The sequence below is a fragment of the Mesoplodon mirus genome (assembly GCF_964341445.2).
Source record: "Mesoplodon mirus genome assembly, chromosome: 11".
NCBI lineage: Eukaryota > Metazoa > Chordata > Mammalia > Artiodactyla > Ziphiidae > Mesoplodon > Mesoplodon mirus.
This window is the reverse complement of record NC_138987.1, coordinates 40466530-40490300: the sequence shown is the minus strand read 5'-3', so window position 1 is coordinate 40490300 and position 23771 is coordinate 40466530. Positions and strand designations below refer to the sequence as shown.

General features: G+C 59.2%; 1 protein-coding gene across 3 annotated transcripts in view; it reads left to right on the top strand.

Annotated features, from left to right (window-relative positions):
- The window catches only part of SULT4A1 (sulfotransferase family 4A member 1), a 31360-nt gene extending 8613 nt beyond the window's left edge, over nt 1-22747 (top strand). The window contains exons 2-7 of one of the 3 annotated variants that reach the window (XM_082634695.1): nt 9862-9992; nt 11263-11343; nt 12557-12683; nt 16518-16612; nt 19278-19416; nt 22288-22747. In XM_082634695.1, coding sequence (XP_082490821.1) covers nt 9862-9992; nt 11263-11343; nt 12557-12683; nt 16518-16612; nt 19278-19416; nt 22288-22400 — 686 coding nt within the window. In that variant the 3' untranslated portion in view covers nt 22401-22747. Of the gene's footprint in view, nt 1-9861; nt 9993-11262; nt 11344-12556; nt 12684-16517; nt 16613-19277; nt 19611-20859 lie in introns of those variants that run through there. The other 2 variants (XM_082634696.1, XM_082634694.1) reach the window with 2 other exon arrangements.
- Nucleotides 22748-23771: the final 1024 nt, after the last annotated feature.

Here is a 23771-nt window from a genome sequence, read left to right as displayed (position 1 = left end):
CTCCCACCAGCGGCAGGCTGTGGTCTGGGTGATGGTACAGTTGCTTGAGTCTGCATTGATCCTTCTCAAGCCTCAGGCAGACTGGGAGCTGAGAGAGTGGCCCGTCTCTGTGCCGGGGACGGGGGCGGGGGGCTCCTGTCATCCTCAGAGCTTCACGGTCAGAGATGTCCCTTATTAGGTGAGGAACTGAGGCCCGAGGAGAAGCGGGCCCGGGTCCTGGGGACAGAGCCCACGGGGGCTGGCTCCGGGGCCCCAGCACGTGGGTCCTGGCGTTTGATCTGTGGGCGGTCCTCCCCTGGGGTGCGGTGGGCAGACCTGCTGGGAGGGGCTGAGTCATCCTGGGGTCCAGGCCTCAGGAAGCGGCCGAGCCGGGATTTCAGATGTGTCCTCTTGAAGCTCGTGCCCACGTGGTCTTGCCTCCCCCATGGGAGGGGCGAGGCCCAGCACGGGGAGGGGGTGAGCCTGGGGCCTGGAGACCTGGAAGCGAGGCTCGGCGCGGAGGAGTGAGGTGGGAGGTGGTCTCAGGAGGCGCGGCAAAGAGGAAGCCAGGAGCGGTGCCCTCGGGAGATGGGTGGGCACAGCACGGGGGTCTCCCTAAAGAGGTGGGGGCCGGGCCTCACCCGTCAGCTCCCGCCTCCCAGCAGTGGAGGGTGCTTGGGGCCCAGGGAGAGCGGGTGCAGGACCTCCTCGTGTGGGGTCTGCCCACCGCGCTCCAGGGTGCCGAGGTGGATGGTGGGCGCCGACAGGGTCTGCTGGAGGAGGCGTTGTAATGACCTCAGCCCGAATCCGACTTGGGGCAAGGCGCTCAGCCTTCCTGAATCTCGGTGTGCTCCTTTTCAGGTGGGGTGATGTCTTGCTGGGCTGTTGGGAGGACCGGACGTGGTGATGGGCGCGGAAAGCCCTGATACGCTGCTAGCCCTTATTTTCATTTCTCCTCTTTCATTTCGGCTCCACCTGGAGCATTTTCTGCCCGTGGCTGCGTAAGAGACCGCCCAGACTCAGCACCTAAAGACAGCGGTTATTACTGTAGCCCAGAGTCCGCCGTCCTGATCTCAGCCCGTGCATCTGCGGGCTGCCTGGGGGCCCTGCGGCAGGCTGGTCGTGGCTGGGGCGGTTCTCATTCAGGTGTCCCTGGACCAGGAGGCTAGCCTGGGAATGTCCTTCCCTTGGCAATGCTAGAAGCACAGAAGAGCAAGTGGGAACGTGCAAAGCTCTGTGCCTTCGCTTCCCTGCATTGGCTACAGCCAGTCCCTGCCGTGCCCGCGATCATGGGGACCCTCTTCTGGGAGGGGCTGTGAAGTCTCAGGGCAGACAGTGTGGATGGCACAGGGTGGAGAACTGGGACTCCTACCGCTGTACACCCAGCCCCTCCCCGACGTGCTACATCTCACTGGTCCATGCTCCTGTCCTTCGGGTCCCAGGTCGAAGGCTGCTGTTTAAGAGGAGCCTTCCCAGACTTTCCCAGACCTTCCTGGAGGTGGGGCCTCTGCCTCCTGGGGGAGCCGCCCGCTCTGCCTGAGGGGTCGGCAGCCTCTCGGTAGGGGCCTGTGTGCGGGGTCCTGAGTGTGTGTCCGCATCTCTGAACCCGGGAACCCGAGAGCTCAAGGCCCGGGAGAATTTCACCCTAAGGAAACTGAAGGCTGGAGCCTGGTGACTTCGTCAGGCCCCCACAGTCACTGCAGAGCGGGGCTGGGAATGTGGGCCCCAGATTGCCAGGCCTCAGCAGCAGGGACTGTGGCAGCCAGGGCTGTCTGGAGATGGGCAGCCTCTCCACCTGGCTGTTGGTCCAGCTGTGTCACAGCATCTGACATCGTCCCACAGGAGGGACAGTCACACCCAGTGGCCAAGCCTGTTTCCCCTCTGTGTCCAGCAGGGCCCAGAGCACAGGCCAGGCTCACTTTCCAGGGTCCAGCCCCTCCTCCCTCTGTCTCACCCTTGCTCCATCCCCAGCTGGCAAGTGGTGGGGTCTGAGGTTAGAGCTTTAGCCTGGAAATGAGAACGTGTGGCTTGTGGCCTTGGTTTTGCTGCCCACTTGCTTTGTGAGCCGTGTGTGGTGTGTGTGTGTTTGTGTGCATGTGTGTGGTGTGTGTATGGTATATGGGTGTGGTGTCTGTGTGTGTGTGTGTGCTGCATGCGTGTGGTGTCTGTGTATATGTGGGGGGGCACATGGACGTGGTGTGCATATCTGCGTGTGCTGTGGTGTGTTGAAGCACTCTGGTTCTGGAGTCAGACTGTTCTGGGTCCTGGGTTCACGGCCCACTCGCGTCTGTGGCCCCAGGCAGTTCGCCTCCAAGTCTGCTTTGTCGTGTGTGAGATGTGGTGGCAGAGGCCGCTGAGCGGCCTGTGTGGCTCAGATGGGGAAGGGCCATGTGAGCTCCTGGCACAGCACCTGGGGGCGCTGGGCACTGTCCTCAGCTGTCCCTGGGGGCCTGCAGGGCACTCGTGTGAGCCAGCATGGGCCTCTTGGCCTGGTTCCCATCCACTTGCAGCCTGAGACGGGAGCTGTGCCTGTCCGTGTGGGGCTCCGTGTCCCCTGAGTGTCAGGATTGTCTCAGGACCTGAGACAGCCCATGTGAATGTTCCCAGGACGGGGAGGTGCTCAAGGAGAGCGGCTCCCTTTGCTCCTTCCTTTCCAAGGGGAGTGTCCTGGAGGCCTTCTCAGTGTCTGTTGGGTTAGCACGTCCCACCCCTGGTGAGGGGCCTGCAGGACCCCAGGCCCGGCTGGTTTGGCAGCTCCGTGGGCTGCAGCTTCGGGTGCGCCGCTGTTGCTGTTTGTAAGGGAGCTGGACTGACCCCGGCTGTGACACCTTGATGTCCGGTGCCTGCAGAGTGCCCGTGGGGCAGACTTGAGCACGCCTGCTTATCGTTGCTTCCTCTTCAAACCTCACTACGTGACGATCGAGGGGTAGGAAGCTCTGAGGCCCTCCTCCCAGGGAGAAGGAGAGGTGGTGACTGTGGATTTTGGAAGCTCAGATGTGGTGGCTCAGTGTTAGCTGACTTAGCAGGTAGAGAACCTAATGCCAGCAGAGGGCAGGGCAGCCGGCACGTGAACCCCTTCGCTGCAGGGCCCCAGGAATCATGCACCTGGCCCCTCAGGGTGGCCGCCGTGATACGGGGAGGCTGAGAGCAGGCAGCTATTGCAAAGACGGGTTTCTTTGGGGGAAGTTGATCCAGAGAAGCTGTGGGCTTGGGTATGCCACGCAGAGCTACAGGCTGGGGTACAGTGCTGAGTTGGAAATGGGGGTCAAATGAAAGCTACACGCTTGAAAGGGAGGTTCCCAGCGCCCTCCCCTCCTTGGCTTCTGGGATGTCTGTGGTCCCCCAGGGCAGAGAGTGGAGGCATCTTCTCTGGAGAAACTGACCCCAAAGAAAAGACTTACAAATTACTTGTGTGTGGGCATCTCCCATCTCAGCTGTGAGGGCACCCAGGCTGGGCTGTGTTTACAGACACGTGAAGCCGTGCAGTCAACAAGCCTTGTCCTGGACAAGCCTGGACGCAGATGGCTGCATCCAGTGGCTCGTTCTTACCTGTGGATGGACTCAAGGTCTTCAGATCTTAACATCTCCAACATGAAGGACAGAGACCTGCAAAACCAGAACAAAACAAAAAGCAGCAAAAGGAGCTTGGAGGAATCAAAGACATTGTACAGAGCAGAAGAAAACCTAAAAAACAAAACACCACCTGCACTCTTTTTTTTAAAAATTCTGCTTCTAGTTGCAAATCCCTAGTATATAGGACTATGATTTTTTTAAATTAATTAATTAATTAATTAATTTGGTGCGTTGGGTCTTGGTTGCTGTGCGTGGGCTTTCTCTAGTTGCGGCGAGCAGGGGCTACTCTTCATTGCGGTGTGCGGGCTTCTCATTGTGGTTGCTTCTCTTGTTGCAGACCATGGGCTCTAGGTGTGTGAGTTTCAGTAGTTGTGGCACACGGGCTCAGTAGTTGTGGCTTGTGGGCTCTAGAGCACAGGCTCAGTAGTTGTGGTGCACGGGCTTAGTTGCTCCACAGCATGTGGGATCTTCCCAGACCAGGGCTCGAACCCGTGTCCCCTGCATTGGCAGGTGGATTCTTAACCACTGCACCACCAGGGAAGTCCTACCACCTGCACTCCTAACTCTGTAATATCGTCAGGGAGTGAAGACAGGTACTGTAGTTGAAATTTTAAAAACTCAGTTGTGAGGTTTGGGTGATCAAGCAGAGGAAATATCCCAGGAAGTAGAGCAAAAATTTTTAGAAATTGATGACAAATGGGCGCAAAAAGAGAAGAAAAAGTGGAAGATCTCAGAGTTACAGAAGGAGAAAAGAGGGAGAATGGGAGAGAGAAAGTTACTGAAACCAGGATTTCCAGAACTCCAGGGGGGAGTTAAAGACTCCCCTTGTGTCTGAATGTGCCCCCAGGCACTGTGATTGAGTAAGAGGCCCTGCTGAAGCACTTAACTGTGAAATTTCAAACCTGAGATACAGAGAAGATTGCAAAGCTTCCCAAGATAAGAACGGCCACGTTCAAAGGACTAGGAATGGAGGACCTCAGAGTTCTCGACACAGCGACACAGCGTTGGCAGCTGGACGCCGGGAATAGTGCATTCAGGGTTCTGAGGGGACGTGGTCCCCAGCCTGGAATTCCATACCCAGCCCAACTGCCGGTCCCGAGTGAGGTAGAAACAGGCGCTTGTAGTCACATACTGTCCCACACAGTTGTCACGGTCAGGAGGCAGCTGGGGGTGGACTCTGCCACCGTGTGCACGGACACCAGCGAGGGGCACATGGGTCAAGGACGCAGTCCATCCAGCCCGAGGGAGATTGCAGGAAGACAGTCGTGGGGCACTGAGGGGCAGGGGCACCACCCCAAGAGATAAATGGGATTAGAGCATACCTCCTACATTTGGCCGTATGGAGAGGGTTTGCCACAGAGCTGGGGAAGGAATTATTAATAGGTACATAGAACACTAAGCAAGCAAGCGAAGGAAACACAAAATCTTGTGCAAAAAAGGCAGTGTAATCACTACATGGTGTACTTTGAATTAGACTGAAAATTGTCCCGGGACCGTGTCGGGGGAGGGAAGCCTGCAGGAGGGAACGTGGCTGGGTCATCGTCTTGCTCAGTCAGAAATTAGTAGCCCATCAAAATATACAGATCGTGAAACAATGATGTAAGCATGTCAGAAATCTGAGGGTAAGAGAAGAATCAGCAAGGGTTTGCTCTGGACGTGGGAGTGGGGTGGGGAGGGGAACTGGATTTTCTGTCCTGAGTCTTTTGACTTTTAAACTAGGTACATGTGTGACTTTGGTAAATAATAAAAGTGAAAATAAAAGACTTTCCAGGACTTTCCTTGTGACCAGTGGTTAAGAATCCGCCTCCCGGGGCTTCCCTGGTGGCGCAGTGGTTGAGAGTCCGCCTGCCGATGCAGGGGACACGGGTTCGTGCCCCGATCCGGGAGGATCCCACATGCCGCGGAGCGTCTGGGCCCGTGAGCCATGGCCGCTGAGCCTGTGCGTCCAGAGCCTGTGCTCCGCAACGGGAGAGGCCACAACAGTGAGGGGCCCGCGTAAAGTAAAAAAAAAAAAAAAAAAAAAAAAAAAAGAATCCGCCTCCCAATGCAGGGGACACGGGTTTGAGCCCTGCTCCGGGAAGATCCCGCATGCTGCGGAGCAACTAAGCCTGTGCGCCACAACCACTAAGCCCATGCGCCACAACTACTGAAGCCCACGTGCCTAGGGCCTGCGCTCTGCAACAAGAGAAGCCACCGCAATGAGAAGCCCGCGCACCGCAACGAAGAGTGGCCCCCGCTCGCCGCAACTAGAGAAAGCCCGTGTGCAGCAACGAAGACCCAACACAGCTGAAAATAAATAATAATAGTAAAAAAAAGAATTTCAAAGGGTTCCAGCCCCAGGATCCTGGTGGTTGGAGGCTCAGTTCTGATTGGTTCTGACCCTGGAGTGCTGTTCCCCCCATCCCCAGAGTTCTGGTGGGAATTTTGATGGGCTCCACCCCAGACTGTGGCAGTTCGGACTGGACTCTGGATCCCTGGGGAGTTCCGCCCGGAACCCCAGTGGTTTCCTACAGGTCTTGGCCTCAGAGGTCTGGTGTCAGAGTCACTGCCGACGCTGAGGTGCCACCCGGGAGTGATTTCACTGCTGTCAGCAGAAGCACGTCTGTGAAGGACTGCATCAGGATTGCATCACGTCTGTTGAGTTGAAAACGAGCTGTTGGAAAGCAAGTGGCTTGTGTTTTCCCTGCCAGGCGGTCCCACCCACCCGGCAGCCCTGTGTGTTCCCGGGTTGAAAGCCTGGCTGTGCTCCGCCTCTCCTCGGACTTGCTGGGCGGCGGGCTGGCCTCCCGGGCGCCTCTCCCCTGGGGCTTTGGACGCAGGGGGATGGTGGGGTGGGGGCTGCGGCCCCGCTTTGCCCGCACCTGCGGGAGGGGCGGCCCCCCAGCGTCCTGCTGCAGCAACGTGACGGGCCTCGCACAAGACCCTCCACCCGTCCCCCCTCCCCTGGGGGTGCTGGGGAGGCCACGTAGGCAGGTGGGGACGTGGGCTCCCCCTCCGGGGTAGCTCTCCCCTTCCCAGCTCTGGGACCTGGCACTGGAACCTGAACTCTGAGCTTCCTTGTCCATGCGGGGGTGCCTGTAAACCCTCCCTCTGCCGTGTGCAGCCTCGCAGGTAGAGCGCCTCCTGTGGGCTCTAACGAGGCTGGTCTTCCGGTGCAGATATTTAGTGGAGGCACGGATGGAGCTTGTGGAACTGACATGTCGATATTGATGTAAGACGTACTAACGAGGTCTGTCTGGGTCATTACCTGCAGGGGCTGCAGGGGTGGGCGTCCTGAAGACCTCCCTGGGAGAGGCCTATTTTGGTGGAAACTCTTCGCACAGTCGTATTTCTAAGCGCACGGACCCGCCCAGTGCAGCTGCCCTGAGCTGCCATGTGGACGGGCCTCACCAGCAGGAGCGGGCAGGTGGGAGCCACACACCGGCTCTGTAACCTTGGGCACAGTCAGGCCTCAGGAGCCTCATCTGTAAATGCGGGTGGTGGTCCCCACCTCTCAGGTTGGTGTGAGGGTCCTGTGGTTGATGGACAGAAGTTCTTTCTGGTTGAAGAGCCACCACACCACTTTCTTCCTTCAGGGCCTTTGCTCCAAAGCTGTCTCCTCAAGAAGTCTTCCTTGATGGACACATCCCCTTGAACAAACCCAGGGCTTGTTCGTGCATTCAGAAAAGGTGAACTGAGCCTGGCCATGTGCTGGCTCTCCCGGCAAAATGCCAGACAAAACCGCTCGTGCCCTGTGGAGGGCGGCGGGGTGGGGGCACACAGAGGACCATGCAGGCTGTTCCCGGACTGTCGCTGCGGTGGGGACCGGGGCAGGGCGAAGGGTGCTCGTCATGTGGCTGGTCAGGGGAGCGCCCACACCTGAAGGACCTGAGGGAGTGAGGAAAGGGCTCCGGACATGGGACCAGCCAGGAGGCCCGTAGGAGCTCTGGGAAGGGAGAGAGGCGGTAGCGCGGTGCCGGGCGTGGGGCGTGGAGTGTGGCCGGCAGGCCTGCAGGCCACGTGGAAGACCTTGCTCTACTCCTCGGAGGGTCCTCGGAGGCGCGGGGTCCTAAGAGGGACGGGGTGCCCTCGTAGGTCCCTGTTGGGATGGTCGGGTGGTTCTGGCTGCTTCTGTTGGACTGAAAGGAGGGTGAGCAGGGCAGAGGGCTGCAGGGCCTCCAGCAGCGCCCCCGATGGAAGAAGGGTCGGCTCCGCGCTCACCTTGATGGTAGGTGGGTGAGGCGGGCTTTGGGGGGGCAGGAGGTGGGGCACCTGGTCTGGCGGGGCGCTGGGCAGCAGCTTCCACGTGGGCTGGTGCGTGCGGGGGTCAGCGTGGAGCTGGCCTTGGGGGTGGGGCTGCTGGAGGCCCTGGGGGAGTGTGTGCAGCTGGGAGACGAGGGGGCAGCGCTTTCGGCCGGGGGGAGATGAGGAATCGGCAGCAGAGACCGAGTCCCCTGAAGCGAAGGGCCCAGAGTGGCTGGGGAGGAGGACCTGGCCAGCGTGTCTCTTCTGGGGGGTCGGATGGGGTGATGACCGGGCAGGCCCTGGCTGGCTGCGGTCCCGGAGTGGAGCTGAAAACCTGGACGGGGTGGGGCCGCACAAGGGCTGGGGGAGCGCAGAGAGCCGCCTTTCTCCCCGGCCCCGGGCTCCCTCCCTGCCACCCCGGGGTGCCGCTGGGGCTCTGCCCTTGTGGGGTCGGCCCACTGCGTGTCGTGACCCAGGCCCCTGCTCTTCCTTCCTGCACAGATGCTCAGATGTTGGGTTTGCCTGCCGTGTGCTGTGTGCCGGGCCCCTGGGGTGTTGGCGGGGAAACGGCGCTGTTGCCCCTGGAGTGAGGCCGTGCAGTCGGTGTGGTAATTGGGAGCGTCGTAAGCAATTCGCGCTGGGCGAGGATGAGTAGTGGGGGACGTGGGGGTCTGGGAAGGCCAGCTTGCTGGAGGAGACGACTGGAAGCTGCTGTGCACAGGCTGCGGGGTGAGGGCCAGCAGGGAGCCTCCCGGGGAGGGGAACCCGCACCCCAGGGACCTGGTGCAGAGAATAGGTGAAGGGACCACCGGACTCCAGTGTATGGACACTGGGAAGCTGCAGAAGGGTCTAGGCTGGGAGCCATCCACCCTGAATCTGAAATTCGCTGTTCATAAGGCACAGAAGGGCTGTCCTCGAGTCTGGATGGGGGACCTGTCCAAGCCGCGTTGCTGGGACAGCCCGTGGGGTGGTCTGAGGGGAAGGAGCTGGCGGGCAGGGCTGCAGCTGCGGCCCCACAAGCGGGGGAGGCGCCCTCGACACACACATGAGCGCTCCTGTTCCCTGGAGGGCCTCTCTCCGTCTTGGAGGGTCTGGGGTGTCACTGGGCTGAGGTGTCCCATCTCCATGCTCGCTGGACCCCCTCCGTCTTCCTTGGGGAGCAGGTTCTGATGACCACAGCACTGGGCAGACAGGTGGTTTTCCTTTGAATTGAATTATGCCTTGTGTGTGCACAATTCCATGTAACTGCCACCAGACCAAGGTAAAGGGCCATCCCGGCACCCCAGAAACTCCTTCATGTCCTCTTTGAGTCGATAGCCTTCCCCCAGAGAACCACTGTCCTCACCTCTGTCGCTGCAGCTTACTTCCCCATTCCGGAACCCAGTAGGAATGGGAACGTGCAGAATCACACAGCAGACGCCCTTTGGCGTCTGGCTTCCACTGCTGCCTAGTGTCCCGTTGTCTGAGTGTCCTGGCTTATTCGTTCATTCTGCTGCTGACCGATGTTCCTGTTGTTTCCAAGGTTTGCTCTTCTCAGTAGCACTGCAGGGTTGTTCCAGTATGTGTGTGTCGGTGTTGTCGTGTACATTTCTCTGCTCACAGGGCATACCTGTGTTTCACTTTAGCAGGTACGAGTAGACATAGTTTTCATTGTAAATCATTATTGGCTGGCGAGTCATTCCCCTGGACCTTCATCACTTCTGGGTAAATGAAAATTCAGCTTCTGGAAACCCAGGACTGAGAATCGTCCGCTCGTGACAGTCCTCAAGCCCTGGGGAGGCAGGTACTGTGTGTCCTGTTCACTCCTCACAACAGCCTTGAGAGATCTCCTGCCTGCGTTTAGTGCCAAGAAAACAGCTCAGAAAACCTGGCTCACCCACGGTCACCCCGAGAGGTGGGATTCGGGCCAAGGTCTCATGCCTAGGCCAGTGTTCTTCCACTAGACGCGAGGCACTCCTGGGACGCTGCACGCCCCCCAGCTCTGCGGCCCTTCAGCCCTTTTTCTGGGCGGCAGGCGCTGACCCGAGGGTGGGGCTGGCCCTTGGGCTTCCTCTGGCGCCCCTCACTGGGCCTCTCTCCCTCCAGGCACCAGCTTGCTGCAGGAGGTGGTCTATTTGGTGAGCCAGGGGGCCGACCCTGACGAGATCGGCTTGATGAACATCGACGAGCAGCTCCCGGTCCTGGAGTACCCGCAGCCGGGCCTGGACATCATCAAGGTGGGCTCTGGGCGGGTGGCAGCAGCCCACACGACCCCCCGGGGCCTTTCCACGGTTGCACCCTGAGTGACGGTTGCTCCTGAGGGGTCCCTGGGGGCCTCGTGGGTGGAGGGAGAGCAGCGAGCTCCCGGGACCCCCAGGTAGCTGGTGGGGGGGGGGGAAGACTGATGGGCCTGAGCTGGTGGCAGTGACCCTGGAACTGAACCAGTGGGTGATGTGGGTGGCTTGGAGGGGGAAAGGAGGCAGATGCCAGGAGTAGGGGAGATGTTGGGGAGTGTAGGGGTGAGGGGCCTCCCGCTGTGGCTCATCCCATCTGTTGAGGGGACTGGGTGGGATGTGTTTGCATCGAACATTTGGTGTCAAGTGAAAAAAACATTATTCCCAAGTCCCATCCTTTCTACCCCTCAGACAGATCTGGAGTTTTTTCTCTCCATCCTCCCCTCTGCCACCTCTTCGTTCAGGCCTCATTTCCTGTGTGGCCTGCCTGTCCCTTCTCCCGCTAGACGAGCATCCTGAAATGAGCTCTGAGAATGCCCCCCACTGCTGGCTCCCCGCATAAGCCGGTCTCTGCACCCCAGCCCCCAGCGTTGGCCCACCTGCGTCCAGCCCCTCCCGCCCCTGTGCCCGCCACAGGGCTGCAGCCCGTGTTGACCCACCGCTGAGCCTTCCAGTAGAGCTGCGTGGGCCCCCGTCGCGGGCTGCCCTGCTCTTGGCTTTGGGGTCCCGCCGAGGACTGAACTGACCGTGATGTCACAGCCCTCGCAGAGCTGAGATCCCAGTGAGGGAGCCCCCAGGGCAGGAAAACTGAGAGTCCTAGTGGTTGAAGGGTGACCACACCAGACGGGAGCAAAGTGGGACGGGGCCGGGCCTCTCGGGGAGCGGGGGGCACGTCTGAGTCAGGGCCCGGGAGCGGAGCGCTGGCCGAGGGAGGGGCCGGGCCGGTCCAGGAGCCGCAGGAGTTCTGTGCTGAGGCTGACTGCGGGGCCCCGTCTCCGTGGCCGCTCCGGGCTGCCATCGCGGCCCATGTCCTCTGAGCAGACCCCTGACAGTACACTCTGACTCAGGCCACGGGGGCCGAGGACGGGGACCGCGTCGGCCCGTATCTGCCCCCAGGGTCCAGCCTGGGCGGGGCTGGGGGGGTCCTGTCTCAGGTGAGAAGGTTGTTCGGGGTGCAGGTGGTGCCGGTCCTGACTCGTCTGCAGCCCCGTCTGCCTGGGCCCCAGAGAAAGGGCACGTGTCCTCTGAGCGCCTCCCTTCTGCCCTGCTGCAGGAACTGACGTCCCCCCGCCTCATCAAAAGCCACCTCCCTTACCGCTTCCTGCCCTCAGACCTCCACAGCGGCGACTCCAAGGTAACTCCACTCCCCGTCGCTCCCCACCGCTCCCCACTGTTCCTGGAACCAGAGGCCCATGTGCCAGTCCAAACGGTGGTCTGTCACAGGCCCAAGTTCCCAGACAACCTCGGTGTGCTAAGAGCGCTGGAGAGGCTGTCCTTGACCCCGTGTCTCTAGCATTTTATCCATGCTTCTCACTTTCGCTTTTCCTCACAGCTGAACTTGACCAGCCAGAGCCCAGCCTCTGCCCATTGAAGGCCTGAGGACTCATGGCTGCTTTCACTGTCTCTGATTTTTTTCCTTTTTTCTCAACTGCATTAGACGTATGAGGCCTATAATTCTCATCACCAGGGTCAGGACTGTAAGTTTTCTGTCTTCCGCTGATTTTAAAGTAGCGCTAGAGACACCCCAGTGTTCACAGCAGCACTATTTACAATACCCAAGACATGGAAGCAGCCTGAGTATTCATCAACAGATGAATGGATAAAGGAGGTGTGGTTTATATATACAATGGAATATTACTCAGCCATAAGAAAGAACAAAATTTTGCCATTTGCAGCAACATGGATAGACTTGGAGAGCATTATGCTAAGTCAGACAGAGAAAGACAAATACTGTTTGATATCACTTATATGTGGAATCTAAAAAAAATACAACAAACTAGTGGGTATAATAAAAAAAGCAGCAGACTCACAGATACAGAGAACAAACTAGTGGTTACCAGTGGGGAGAGGGAAGGGGGGAGGGGCAGGATAGGGGTAGGGGATTAAGAAATACAAACTATTATGTATAAAATAAGCTACAAGGATATATTGTACAACGTGGGGAGTATAGCCAATATTTTATAATAACTGTAAATGGAATATAACCTTTAAAAGTTGTGAATCACTATATTGTACACCTGTAACTTATATAATATTGTACAGCAACTATACCTCGATTAAAAAAAAAAAAGGAGTGCTAGAGAACAGAAATATACTAAAACACTCAAGTAGTTGTCCTAGCTGATGCTACTGCGTGGACAGGAGTGCACCTCTGCTGAAACAGAATAATAGAGAAAAAGCGTTTGGCCTTGGTGCACGAGGGGCTGACTTTGCTGTTGGAAACGGGGTCAAAAGAGTGGGTTGTAGGTCAGTGGAACCTGCACAGGGCGGCCTGCCTGGGACGGAGGATCGCAGACTGACCTCGTCCGTCCCTCTGTCCGTTCCTCTGCCCCCACTCCCTCTTGCAGGTCATATACATGGCCCGGAACCCCAAGGACCTGGTGGTGTCCTATTACCAGTTCCACCGCTCGCTGCGGACCATGAGCTACCGAGGCACATTCCAGGAGTTCTGCCGGAGGTTCATGAACGACAAGTGTAAGTGTCTGTGTGGCGTTACAGCGGCGGTGGTCACTGCTCGCTGAGCACCCGCGTGTCCTTCGCGGTGCCCCCAGTCCTACAGTCACCGCGGGGCTGGCCTGCTTTCCCGCTGGCGGGCAGAGGAGCTTGGGCTGAGGGCTGTCAGGAAGCTTGTCCGAGGTCGAGCTAGTGCCAGACAGAGCGGGTGTCCAACGCTGAAGCCCTTCTCTCTCGCCACGTCCTTGGGGTTCTGAGAAGTTCCCCAATTAGAAAGAAGCATCCCTCTTCCTGCCTGGATTCCGAGCAGTGAAAACGGTGGCCCAGATACCGCTGTTACCAGTGCCTGAGGCCAGAGTGGAGGCTGTGGCTTCGTGTGAGAGCCCTGTGGGCCTTTAGCTGGACTTGAGGGTCAGGCTTGGCCCCCAGCCCTAGGCCCGTGTGACAGGCGGGTTGCACTTTGGGGGAGGGGGAAGGCAGTGCTCTGGGCAGGACGCCTGTTCCTGGGGGAGAGGGGCGAGCTGGGGCCGAGCGAGCCCAGGCCCTTCCACGTCTCCCCTCCCCAGGGCGGAGCGGGCCGGGCGGCGGGCCAGGGAGGGAGCTGTCGCCTTGGCACGGGGGTGGCAGCTCCTCACTACGGTTCTGTTCCCTGCAGCCCCGGGGTGGCTCCCCCATCGCCAACCCTGGCTTCTCTGGGCACCCTTCTGTTGAGAGCTTGCGCCCAGGAGGGTTTTGAAATGGGTCTTACGTACCTGTTAACTAAACCTGCACCCAGACTCTCTGCACCCGAGGAGTGTGAAAATACACTTCCTGTTTTATTTCCCAGCTCAAGTAACCCTCAGCCCCGCTGTCCACTTGTTGTCCAACCCAGTCGGGTTCTGTGGTGAGGTCATGGGACAGGCGTGGGGTAAGGTGCATAATGGCGGTCCAGGAGTACAGCGCCCCAAATTCAAATGGGTGGCCTGACTGGAGCTGCCTCCCGAGCCTGGCTGAAGCCCAGGTCCTCCTGAGCGCGCCGCCTGAAGGCCCTCTCTTCCCTGCCCTTGAGTCTTTGCTTCAGCTGGGACTGGGAGTGGGGGCCCGGGTGGGAGGGGACAGGCGTCGGTGGCCCCAGCAGCTGTACCCTAAGGCCCCTGGCCCCTGCTGAAGGCCTCTGTCCAGCCTCCCTTCCCCCCAGCCTACCCACCGCCTGGCTCAGGCCCCTCGGGGTCTGCCAGGCATTTGGAGCAAGCCACTCCTGTGGTTCCCAAAGCCATATTTCTGAGTCCCACTTTGCACCCCTGCCTTTATAGAAGCAGTCACCTGCGTGGGGACAACACTGTCGTAGATGGCGGTGCCCACGAAGCTCAGACTGCCCTGCGGTGCGGGGCTGAAAGCCTCCCGCTCGGGCCAGAGCTGTTACAGGTTGCCTAGTACAGGCCTCTCCACGCTGTGAAGGTCACAGCCCTGCCCGGCACCGAGGTTCAAGGCTGCACACACTGGCTGTGGTCCCACCAAAGCCTCTGCACCCGTGTACTTAGCCTCCCCAGTCCTGTTTATCCTCTGTGCTCCTGCCCAATTCCGGCTCTCGAGGAGGCTTGCCTTTTCTGTCCGAGGTTCTGAAGAACTTGAAGAATGAAGTGCAGAAGGGGCAGTGAAATGATGCTGTCTGCTAACAGAGCGAGGACATGCTGGCCGAGCCCTGTGTTGGGGGTCGTGACCTGCACGCTGCAGGGCTGGGGGGCCCTGGAGCCATGTGCCTGGGGGACAGGAGCAGGGTGGAGGAGTCCCTGTGTGTGACCACTGTCCTGTCACCCCTGTCCCCGTGCGAGTGACCCTGTCCTCACGTCCTCGCTGTCCCTGAGTCACCCCCCGTCCAGCCTCCCCCGTCCCCGTCCCCAGCAGCCCTGAGCTGCGCAGGTCCCTTCCTTCTCTGGACTCGCCCTTGTCCTGTAAAGTGGGAAGGCTGGCCTGGCTGTTACGTCCTGCCCTGTGCGTGCACGGAGCGGGGATGTGCCAGGCCTGGAGTCCAGGGCCCCGCAGCTAGAACTTTGCCGTGGGAGCACTGGAGCCCAGAGAGGGCCAGGATTCGCCCAGCAGCGGGTCTCCAGCAAGGCCTTTGGCTGAAGCCTGTCCTGTGTTGGTTCATTTCCGCCCCCTTACCCCTCCCCTTCCAGAGCTCCCCGCCCTGCGTTCCGCATGAAGTACTGGAGGGGCGCCTAGTTGCTCTGGTCTGGTCCCCAGGGCCCGCCCCTCAGCAACCCCTGACCTACGCCTCCATCCCTCAGGACCTCTCATCGTCGGGCCGCGGGGCCCAGGCTGCTGCTGTGCTGCCACCTGCTGGCGGGATGGCAGGCTGATGTCGGGTCGCGCTGGCTGGGACCCAGGCATTGGGTCACCCCTGTTTTCCCAGCCTTGGTCACGCGTGTAAGTGTAAGAGATTGTCAGCACCTTGAGATGTGCCTGTGTGGGGGCGGGAGCGGCCCTGCCACCCAGGGGCCTCAGCGGTACATGTAGGACCCTCGCCGGCGCCTTGCCCGTCCCACCCCGTGGAACCTTCCCCCAGAGAGGAGGACGCCCAGGCGCTGCCCCTGCAGGCCCTCCTGTGCGCGGGGCTCTCGGCGCCGCGGCAGCCCTGGGGGGGCGGCAGAAAGGCTCAGGGCCCGCCGGGTCTCACGGCCAGCGAGGAGATGAGGGGCCGGCTGCCTCTGTCCCGAGCCCTTGTCCTTCACCCTTCGCCCTCTGTCTGACCTTGCCAGCTGCTTCTGACCCGCTCCGCGGGCGCCCGCGGCCACTGCTTATGTCTTTAAGGCCCATTTGCAGGCCTTGCCTCTGTGCGCCGCTCCCCCTGCTGCCTCTTCCCCTCCGCTGCCTGCCCAGCCCTCACTGATCCTTCGGGGCCGCCCGTGTCTGCGGGGCCTCCCTCCCAGTGCTGGTCACTCCGTGTCGCCGTGCCAGTCTCCTTGGGGCTTTGCCGCCGGGCCGGGAACTCCACTGCAGGGCCCAGTGCTTGTGAGCTGGACGGGTGCTCGGGCGAGTGAGGACGCAGGCGGCAGGGCCACCACCCCTGACTGGCCCCTGTTATCCAGCCGGACCTGCTTCCCGATGCCCAGGGGCCCCCATGTTCTTCGGCCGAGACCTTCCTCTGATTAGTGTGGAAGCCCCCTCGGGAGGTGTCCTCACAGCAACAGGCACATCAGTGTGACTCGGCAGTGAGAATCAATCGTTTTTATGAAAAACCTTGTGAAGCAGCCCGGCCACACTGATCTCTGTCTCTGCCTGTGTGACCTCAGCCCCACACCAAGGCCCTAAGCAGCGTGGGAAATGCGAGGGCTGGGGTGTGGGTGTGACCTGTCGTCCCGTCCTGCCCGACCTCGTGTGCCAGGACGGGGCCCGCTGCCCCCCTTCATCCCCGTGCCTTCCTGGTTCTGCCTGGTTCCAGGATTCTGTCTGTGATGCGCTTGCCTGGCAGGCCCCATTCGCAGCTCTGTCTAGAGCCTCCTGCACCCCATCCTAGCCCCGACAGCAAAACTCACTGGTCCTGTGTCCCACTTCCTCTGGGCATCATTCTCTTCCTGGTCACCCCTTGTTAGAGAAACTCATGGGTGCCGGGTACCATCCGTACCCCCGGAGAACAGAGGCTTCCATGTGAGGGTCAGGGCTTCTAGGCATCCGGGAGGCAGGGGCCGAGGCCTTGGGCAGGAGGCCAGGGGACGTGGCTCATTCGGGGGGCTGCTGGTGGAGCCCAGGGCTTCCTGAAACACAGCTACTGGGCAGAGGAGGGCAGCCTTCTGGCAGGGAAGGCAGGGAGCAAGACCGCCTCACACATGCCCGCTCCTTTTTTGTGACTGGTCACCTGTCCCCTTGTCTCCACAGTGGGCTACGGCTCCTGGTTTGAGCACGTGCAGGAGTTCTGGGAGCACCGTATGGACTCGAACGTGCTTTTCCTCAAGTACGAAGACATGCACCGGGTGAGTGCCGTAGGGGTGAGCGCCACGGGAGGCAGCTGCCGGCCCCGCCGTCAGTCTCACAGCCGCCCCCAGTGCGGGCGGGCGGGCGGGGCCTGCAGCGCCAAGCCCCCGGGCATCAGGGGTGACAGTCGGACTCAGGAGTTCTGGGTGGGCCCAGGGTCCCCCTGACCAGCATTTTGCCTCCAGTCGGTGCTGGCCCCCCGGCCTCTTCCCCGCCCTGGCCCCCGGCCAAGCACAGCTTCTGGGTTGGTGGCATGTGGTGCTTTCGAGAGGCCCGTTTATTGTTTTTCTGCTTCAACAGCAGTGGAGCAGTAGCCGGACTCACGCTGCTGCCGCCCAGCACCCTCTCCGTGACCCAAGGTGACCAGCTTGGGGCAAAGGGCTGAGATGGCAGAGTCCGAATTTCTCATCCCAGCCTGTTTGCCTTAGGGTGGCAATTCTCAAAGTGCTGACAACCCCGGCGGGTGTACCTATGAATCGATTCCTGTGACGAGTTCTTGAGTGCCTGGCACAGAGGGTGATGGGCACTAGGTGGTGGTTGAGTGCCTGTGCCAGGCTGGGCGGTGGTGCTGGGGCAGCGAGGCAGGACCGCTCCTGTGCCCTCGGGAGGGCGAGGTCTGGAAGGGGGGCTGGCACGTCCCGTCCCCTCTCGGTGTCAGCACCGTCGTCCTCAGCACGTTGAGAGCCTCACTGTGTGCCGAGCGTGTGCGAGGTCCCCTTGGTCCTGGAACCCCGCTGCCCCCGGGTCTGAACCCTGCCGCTGCCTGAGCAGAAGTGCTGACGCCTCTCCTTTCTCACGGCGACAGCACGAACCTCCCCCAGCCCAGCCCTCCTCCCCCCAACGTCCTTCCCTTTCCTCAGCTCCTCTTTTTTTTTTTTTTGTTTGCTGTACGCGGGCCTCTCACTGTTGTGGCCTCTCCCGTTGCGGAGCACAGGCTCCGGACGTGCAGGCTCAGCGGCCATGGCTCACGGGCCCAGCTGCTCCACGGCATGTGGGATCTTCCCAGACGGGGGCACGAACCCATGTCCCCTGCATTGGCAGGCGGACTCTCAACCACTGCGCCACCAGGGAAGCCCTCCTCAGCTCCTCTTTGCCGAGGGACCTCAGACTTGTCTCTGCTCCTGAGCCCCTCCAGGCAGGCTCACCCTGTCCCCAGGCTGCTCTGTCAAGGTCACCACGACCCCTGTGTGTCTGGGTCCCACGGTCCCGCCCTCCTAGCAGCAGGCGACAGGCAGTCGGTCACACTTGGTCGTGCGTCCCGCATCCCTGGATGCTCCCCTTGACTCCTCCATGGCAGCAGCCCTGCCTCTGCCCCCAGACCTCGGCTCCGGTCTCCTCCATCCACATTCCCTCCCCTGGTGGCCTCAGCTGGGCCTCAGGCCCCCAGGCCCGATTTGGACCCTCTCCAGGCTCATGTCCGTCCACCCACTGCACCTTTCTGCCTGGGTATGTCGTGCAGATCGCAGACTTAACGTCTCCCAACCAAACTCCGGAGGTGTCCCCTCGGGTCCTCCGCACTTTCACCCGTCTGCATCCAGGGCAGCGGCTCCGTCCTCCACGGCTCACGCAGAAGTCTGGACTCATCCTTGACTTCTCCCTCTCTCACACCTGGCCTTCATTTTCCAAATCCTGTTGGCTCTACCTTCAAAACGTCTCTCTTATCTGACTGTTTCTCCCCAGTTCTGCCCCCGTCTCCCTGGTCCAGGTCGGTGTCACTGTGGCCTGGGTTTTTGCAGCCTCCCTGCCTCTTCCTCCCGCCCCCCTCCCCCACAAACACAAACAGTAAAATGTATTGGATGATGATAAATGCTGAAAAATAAAGCAGAAAAGGGAAGTGCTGGGGAGGGGGGGTGGCAGGTTTAAGTGCAGGTCAGGGAAAGCGTCACTGATGGGGACAGAGACCTGAAAGAAGTGAGGGAGTGACCCATGTGGACACCTGGAGAAGAACATTCCAGACAGGACACAGCAAAGTAAAGTCCCAGAAAGAACCCGCCTGACAGGCTGAAGGAACAGCATGGAAGCCAGTGTGGACCTGGCTGTCAGGCCCCTGCAGGTCGGGGTGCAGGTCCGGGTGTCTGCCCAGAGGGACGTGGGCCAGAGTGAGCAGGTGGGTGGGGCCCCTCCGGAGGCTGTTGGGCTGCGCCCGTAATGCTCCGCTCTCAGGAATGGTGCGGCGATGGGGCCCAGAGATGGCTTTATGTCAGCGAGTCAAGTAGAGCTGAATCTTGCTTCACACCAAGCCAGCTCCGCCTGCCCGGTGAGGTGGGCCGGCCCTGAGGCCTGTCTGGGGTCCCTAGGGTCTCCCTGTTCTCCCGAGTGCCAGTCCAGATCCCAGCCGATGGCGTGGCGGGACGGGAAGAGAGTGAGCTGCTCTTGCTTCTGGCACAGTTCCAAAGTGCTTTTCCTTCTTGCTGCTGTTTAAAATGACCGCAGCTATATCAGAACCTCACGTCTGCTTCCGTGGGACCTGGGTTTGAATTCCAGGTGTGCCACTTGAGAGCTGAGTGCCCTTGGGCAGTTTCTTAACCTGGATTTTATTTCCAGACGAGGCCAATTTCAGGCTTGTCTTGAGGACTAAGTAAGGCTGTGGATACGGTACCCGAGGTCGTGTTCTGTAAAGGCGCCACCTCCGACAGGCTCCCGCACTCTGCTCTTGTCTTGCAGGACCTGGTGACGATGGTGGAGCAGCTGGCCCGGTTCCTGGGGGTGTCGTGTGACAAGGCCCAGCTGGAGTCCCTGATCGAGCACTGCCACCAGCTGGTGGACCAGTGCTGCAACGCCGAGGCCCTGCCTGTGGGCCGGGGTATGCGCGCCGCCTGCCTGTCCCACCCTCCTTCTCTCTGCCTCTGCTTGGGGCCCCGGGGGCCTCGTCCCCCTTCCTGCCGGTGTCCTCGCGCTTTCTGGACCACAGTCCCCCCATGTCAGGGTTCCACTGCCCTGAGCCTCATTTCTCCGGAGCCCTGTGTTCTTCGAGGGGCAGGAAGGTGACGCGAGAAGTGTCGCTGAGGCTCCCCGGAGCTCCCTGCTGCAGTTGGCCTTGTCGCCCCGCACAGTGTCGGAGTTCGCGGGCGTGGCTGCCGGGATGTCTCAGGCTCTGTGGGCAAGAGGTGTTTCAGGCGGGCGCCTTCCCAGATGCCCCCCAGGGCAGACCCTGGGGATGGGTTGGGGGCTGTGATGTTTAGAAGCGCAGTGCGTGCACGTGGCCTCCTTGAGCTCCAGCTGGCCCGTGGGAGTCGAGGGAAGCGGGTGCGGAGAGTCTGTGTGCGGAAGGGCCGTTTCCCTCCATCCCTGGGGGAGCCAGCACGGGAGGAGCAGCCCCGTCGGGGAGGGGTGTGTGCGCGTGCGCGCGCATGTGTGTGTGGTGTGTGTGTGTGTGAGACAGAGAGAGAGAGAGATGAGCGCACGAGCTGGAGGTGCAGGCCTCGGCCGTCACAGAGGCTGGCGCTCCCTCCTGGTGCGAGAACTGTGTCTTGTGCGTGAAGCAGTTCGAGGTGAGGCAGGTGTTCCAGGCAGGGATCCGCCCCAGACCCACTTGGGTTGCTCTCTGTGCCCTCAGGGCATGTGGTATTTGAGGCTGCTCGACTGTGGAGGGCTCGGGCATTAAAATCCCCGGCGCCGCTGGGTGCCGGCGAGGCCTGTGAGCGCCCCTTCAGCAAGAGTCGCGCCTGACTCGGTGCTGTGGATGCGAATGCGAGGCCGGTTCCCAGCTCCCTTGGGCGGTGACGGTGTCGGAGAGGAGGGCCCAGAAACGAGCCGGGCTCTGCAGGCAGCTGCCTGGAGCGGAGAGAAGAGCTGGGCTGTGGCCTGGCCTGGCCAAGCTCGGGCCACGCCTTTGAGCTTCTCTGGCCTTTTGTCCTTCCTCTAAGGAGGGTGGGTCGGGGCTGCCAACCCGCTTGGCTCCCAGGGCTGTTCTGAAGGTCAGGGGGTGAGCGCCTTCCTGTAAAGGTGGGTGGGCCGCTCTCCAAGAAGACACTAACAAGCCACATCGCCCTGCTGTTTCGTTCCTGGCTGCTTCTTCACAAATGTTTATTATTTAAAATTTATTTGCTCTTTTTTATTTTGCTTTCGCTGTGTTTTGTTATCCTTGGGTGTGACCTTCTCCAGAATCCCCCTTTCGGTTCATTTGTGTGGTTAAGAAGTGTCGAGAACATACTGCGTGCCCATATGCTCCTTCCGATGTGTTTGCTTTATCATCGTTTACCTTGGTTTTGCTTTATTTCAGTTCTTTGATTTTGTTTTCTTTTAGCATATTGCCTCTTTGCTCAGAAGACCTCCTTGCGTTGGTGAGAATGCAGGGGCTTGAGTAGCCAGCTGCATTGCTTAGATTTGATTCATATCACAGCATAAATTGCACTGTCTTGATTCCAAATCCTAAACCAGGTGGGTGACTCCTTTGATGAGCTCTCAGCTGCCTCAGCTGAGAAAAATAATCATGGAAAAATATATTTATGGTGTGATTGGTCTAGAAGCTTTTAGTTTTGTCCCTTAGGTATCATCAGAGGGTAGCAAGAACAGTTTTTTTCCTCTCCAACACTGACATATAATTTTTCATCACCAAAGAGAAAATCCTTGTCGCTTTGGATCTATTAGCTCAGCATTTGCAGGGTTGCAGTTTCATATGTGAGGTCCTGCCAGGACAAGGACGACTGTTAATAACAGAGCTAACGAAGGATGTTTGCTGGAGACAGTCAGAGCTCTGATCTCAGAGATGCTGACGGTAAATAGAATTCTAAACGGGCATTTCAGTCCCCCGAGGCGGCTATATAAAAGCATAGCCCTGGCTCTCCAGGTGACGCGTTCACAGCTCCTGTAGGTAGGAGGGCGGGACCCCCACTTGTGATATCTTCACAGTCGCCATTCATATGTGACCAGAACAACTGAAGATTTTATAGTTAAGGAAAGCAGGTTCAGCCGTTTTCGTCATTTTGAGCTCTCTCTTCCCTTCATAAAGGGATGGGTAGGCCCGTGCCTGCACATCAGTCTGCACTCTCCAGCCTCCCTCACGTCTGCCAGGAGGAGGTCTCATTTTCTGACCAAGCCTCGCTGAGCTGTGCCTGTGATGGAGTGGCTGGGGGGCCCGGGACTCGTTGTGATGTTCAGTTGGGAGCTCTGACTGTTTTTCTCCCTTTAAATTCCTCCCTGACGCTGCATGAGCAGGCTTCTCGAAATCTTCACCCTTGACCTGGTCAGGCGGCTTCCTGCTCACCATAAAATGTTCTACCTTTTTGGATGATTTTTTTTTTTCCTTTTAAAATTCTCCAGAAGCAAATCCTGCCTTGATGGAGCTGTTGAGCCGTGAGTGAGTTGAGTAGTGGTGTCGCGAGGACCCAGATCCACATGGTGCCTGGAGCCGCAGATCTGTCCACAGACACTGTCTGTCCTCTGGGGTGTTGTGACTCACCTGCTTTGGGCCTGGTGCTGGGGATTCAGTGGTGGATGGGCAAGGCCCGCAGCTCTGCACATTTGTGGTGCTGGGCGGAAACCACATCGGGATAACCAGACTCAGGGAAGAGGGTTCAGCTGGTCTGTAGTTCACATGGCCCATCCTGCCCCAATAGGCCAGGTTCAGAGGGGTCCGGGAATAGATCTGGAACCTTCCAGATCCATTTCCTGTGGTTTGGTAGCTGGCCTGACAGCAAGTGAATTCAGCACATTCTGCTCGTTTGTGTTCTAGGAAGAGTCGGGCTGTGGAAGGACATCTTCACTGTCTCCATGAACGAGAAGTTTGATTTGGTGTATAAGCAGAAGATGGGAAAGTGTGACCTCATGTTCGACTTTTACTTATAATAACAGCAACAGCAAACTTGCATGCTCACAGTACCCAGACACTAATAGCTCAGAGTCCCGTTTGCACTCATTTGTTACTCGCTGGACAAACTCTGGAAGCAGTGTAAGACACGGTGGAGAAATGGAGGAAGTGGGGTTATTTCCGATCCAGAGCAGCTGTCTCACCTTTGGAATTTGAAGTCTACATGTCTGATTACAAAGATTGCGGTTCTGATGACCTGGACCATACGTATCCTGTCTGTAACATATGCAGCTAGAATGTCTACCTTTTACAACCCACATTATTTATTGTATTTTATAGAGCTTTTCACTGGAAATCTAAATAAATGTCAGTAAACCAAATAAAAGTTCATTTCCGAGGGACTCAGGAGCGAGCCACACCGAATGGTAGGAAGATCTCAGGGTTGACTCTTTATTTTTGTAGTTTTCTTCCATAAGGCACAGCCATTCGGTTCTTGTCTGGTTGTGAGACGCTGGTGAGGACCGAGGGTGAGTCGGGTGTTGGGGGGACCTTGTTTTTGCTGGTGGCATTCAGTTCTTGGTAGTCGTCCCGGGATACAGCAGGAACTGTTCACTGGGGCGTTTTCAGAGAGGATGCCCTCCTGCCAGCGACCCCCGGCCAGTGGCTCCGAGGCTGATGCAGAGGACCCGGCGGGATGGGTGCGCGACGCGGTGACCGGAGAGCCCGCTACAGAGACACTGAGTCCACTCGGAACCTGACTTTTCGTTCTGCAGTCTTACTTTCATTCCCCAAAGCAGAAACCTGCTTATGTTGGCAAACAGATGATTGATGGTGAATTCTAGGACTACTGGGTCTTTACAAACCGTTCATTGTTCCATCTGGGCCCGCAACTCTGCGCCCCAGAGACCCGATGTGCGAGTGTAGCGCCCTGTCTCACCCAGACGGGGCTGGCGATGTCGCCTCCGGTGCTGTGTCTGAGGGAGCGGAGGTGCGGTCTTTACTGCCCCGCCACTCGCTTCCTTAACTGGCCCACGTTAGTCCGGAGGAGTGACGGAAGGGCGGCCAGGTGAGAGCAGGGCCAGTGGCCAGTTTGTACGCACGCTGCCGCCGCGGTGGGACGGGGCCGTCCCGGCTGTCTGGCTGGGAAGTGCCCGGAGTGGTGGTCGGAGGGGTCGCCACCGCTCGCGCGAGGGGTCTGTCGTGTGTGGTGTCTTTGGAAAGCGCGGACGTGCGCTTTGTTACTGGTTGAGGAGGGCAGCTGCAGCAGGGCAGGTGGTACTCGGCGCCTCGCGGTGGGCTCAGCTGCACCTTTTCTGTGTATCTGCGAGAGAGGCAGCTTTCTGTGAAATTTCTTTTCTATTTTTCTGTTTCTAGTACTGTATGGATATTACTGAGCCCCACACATGATA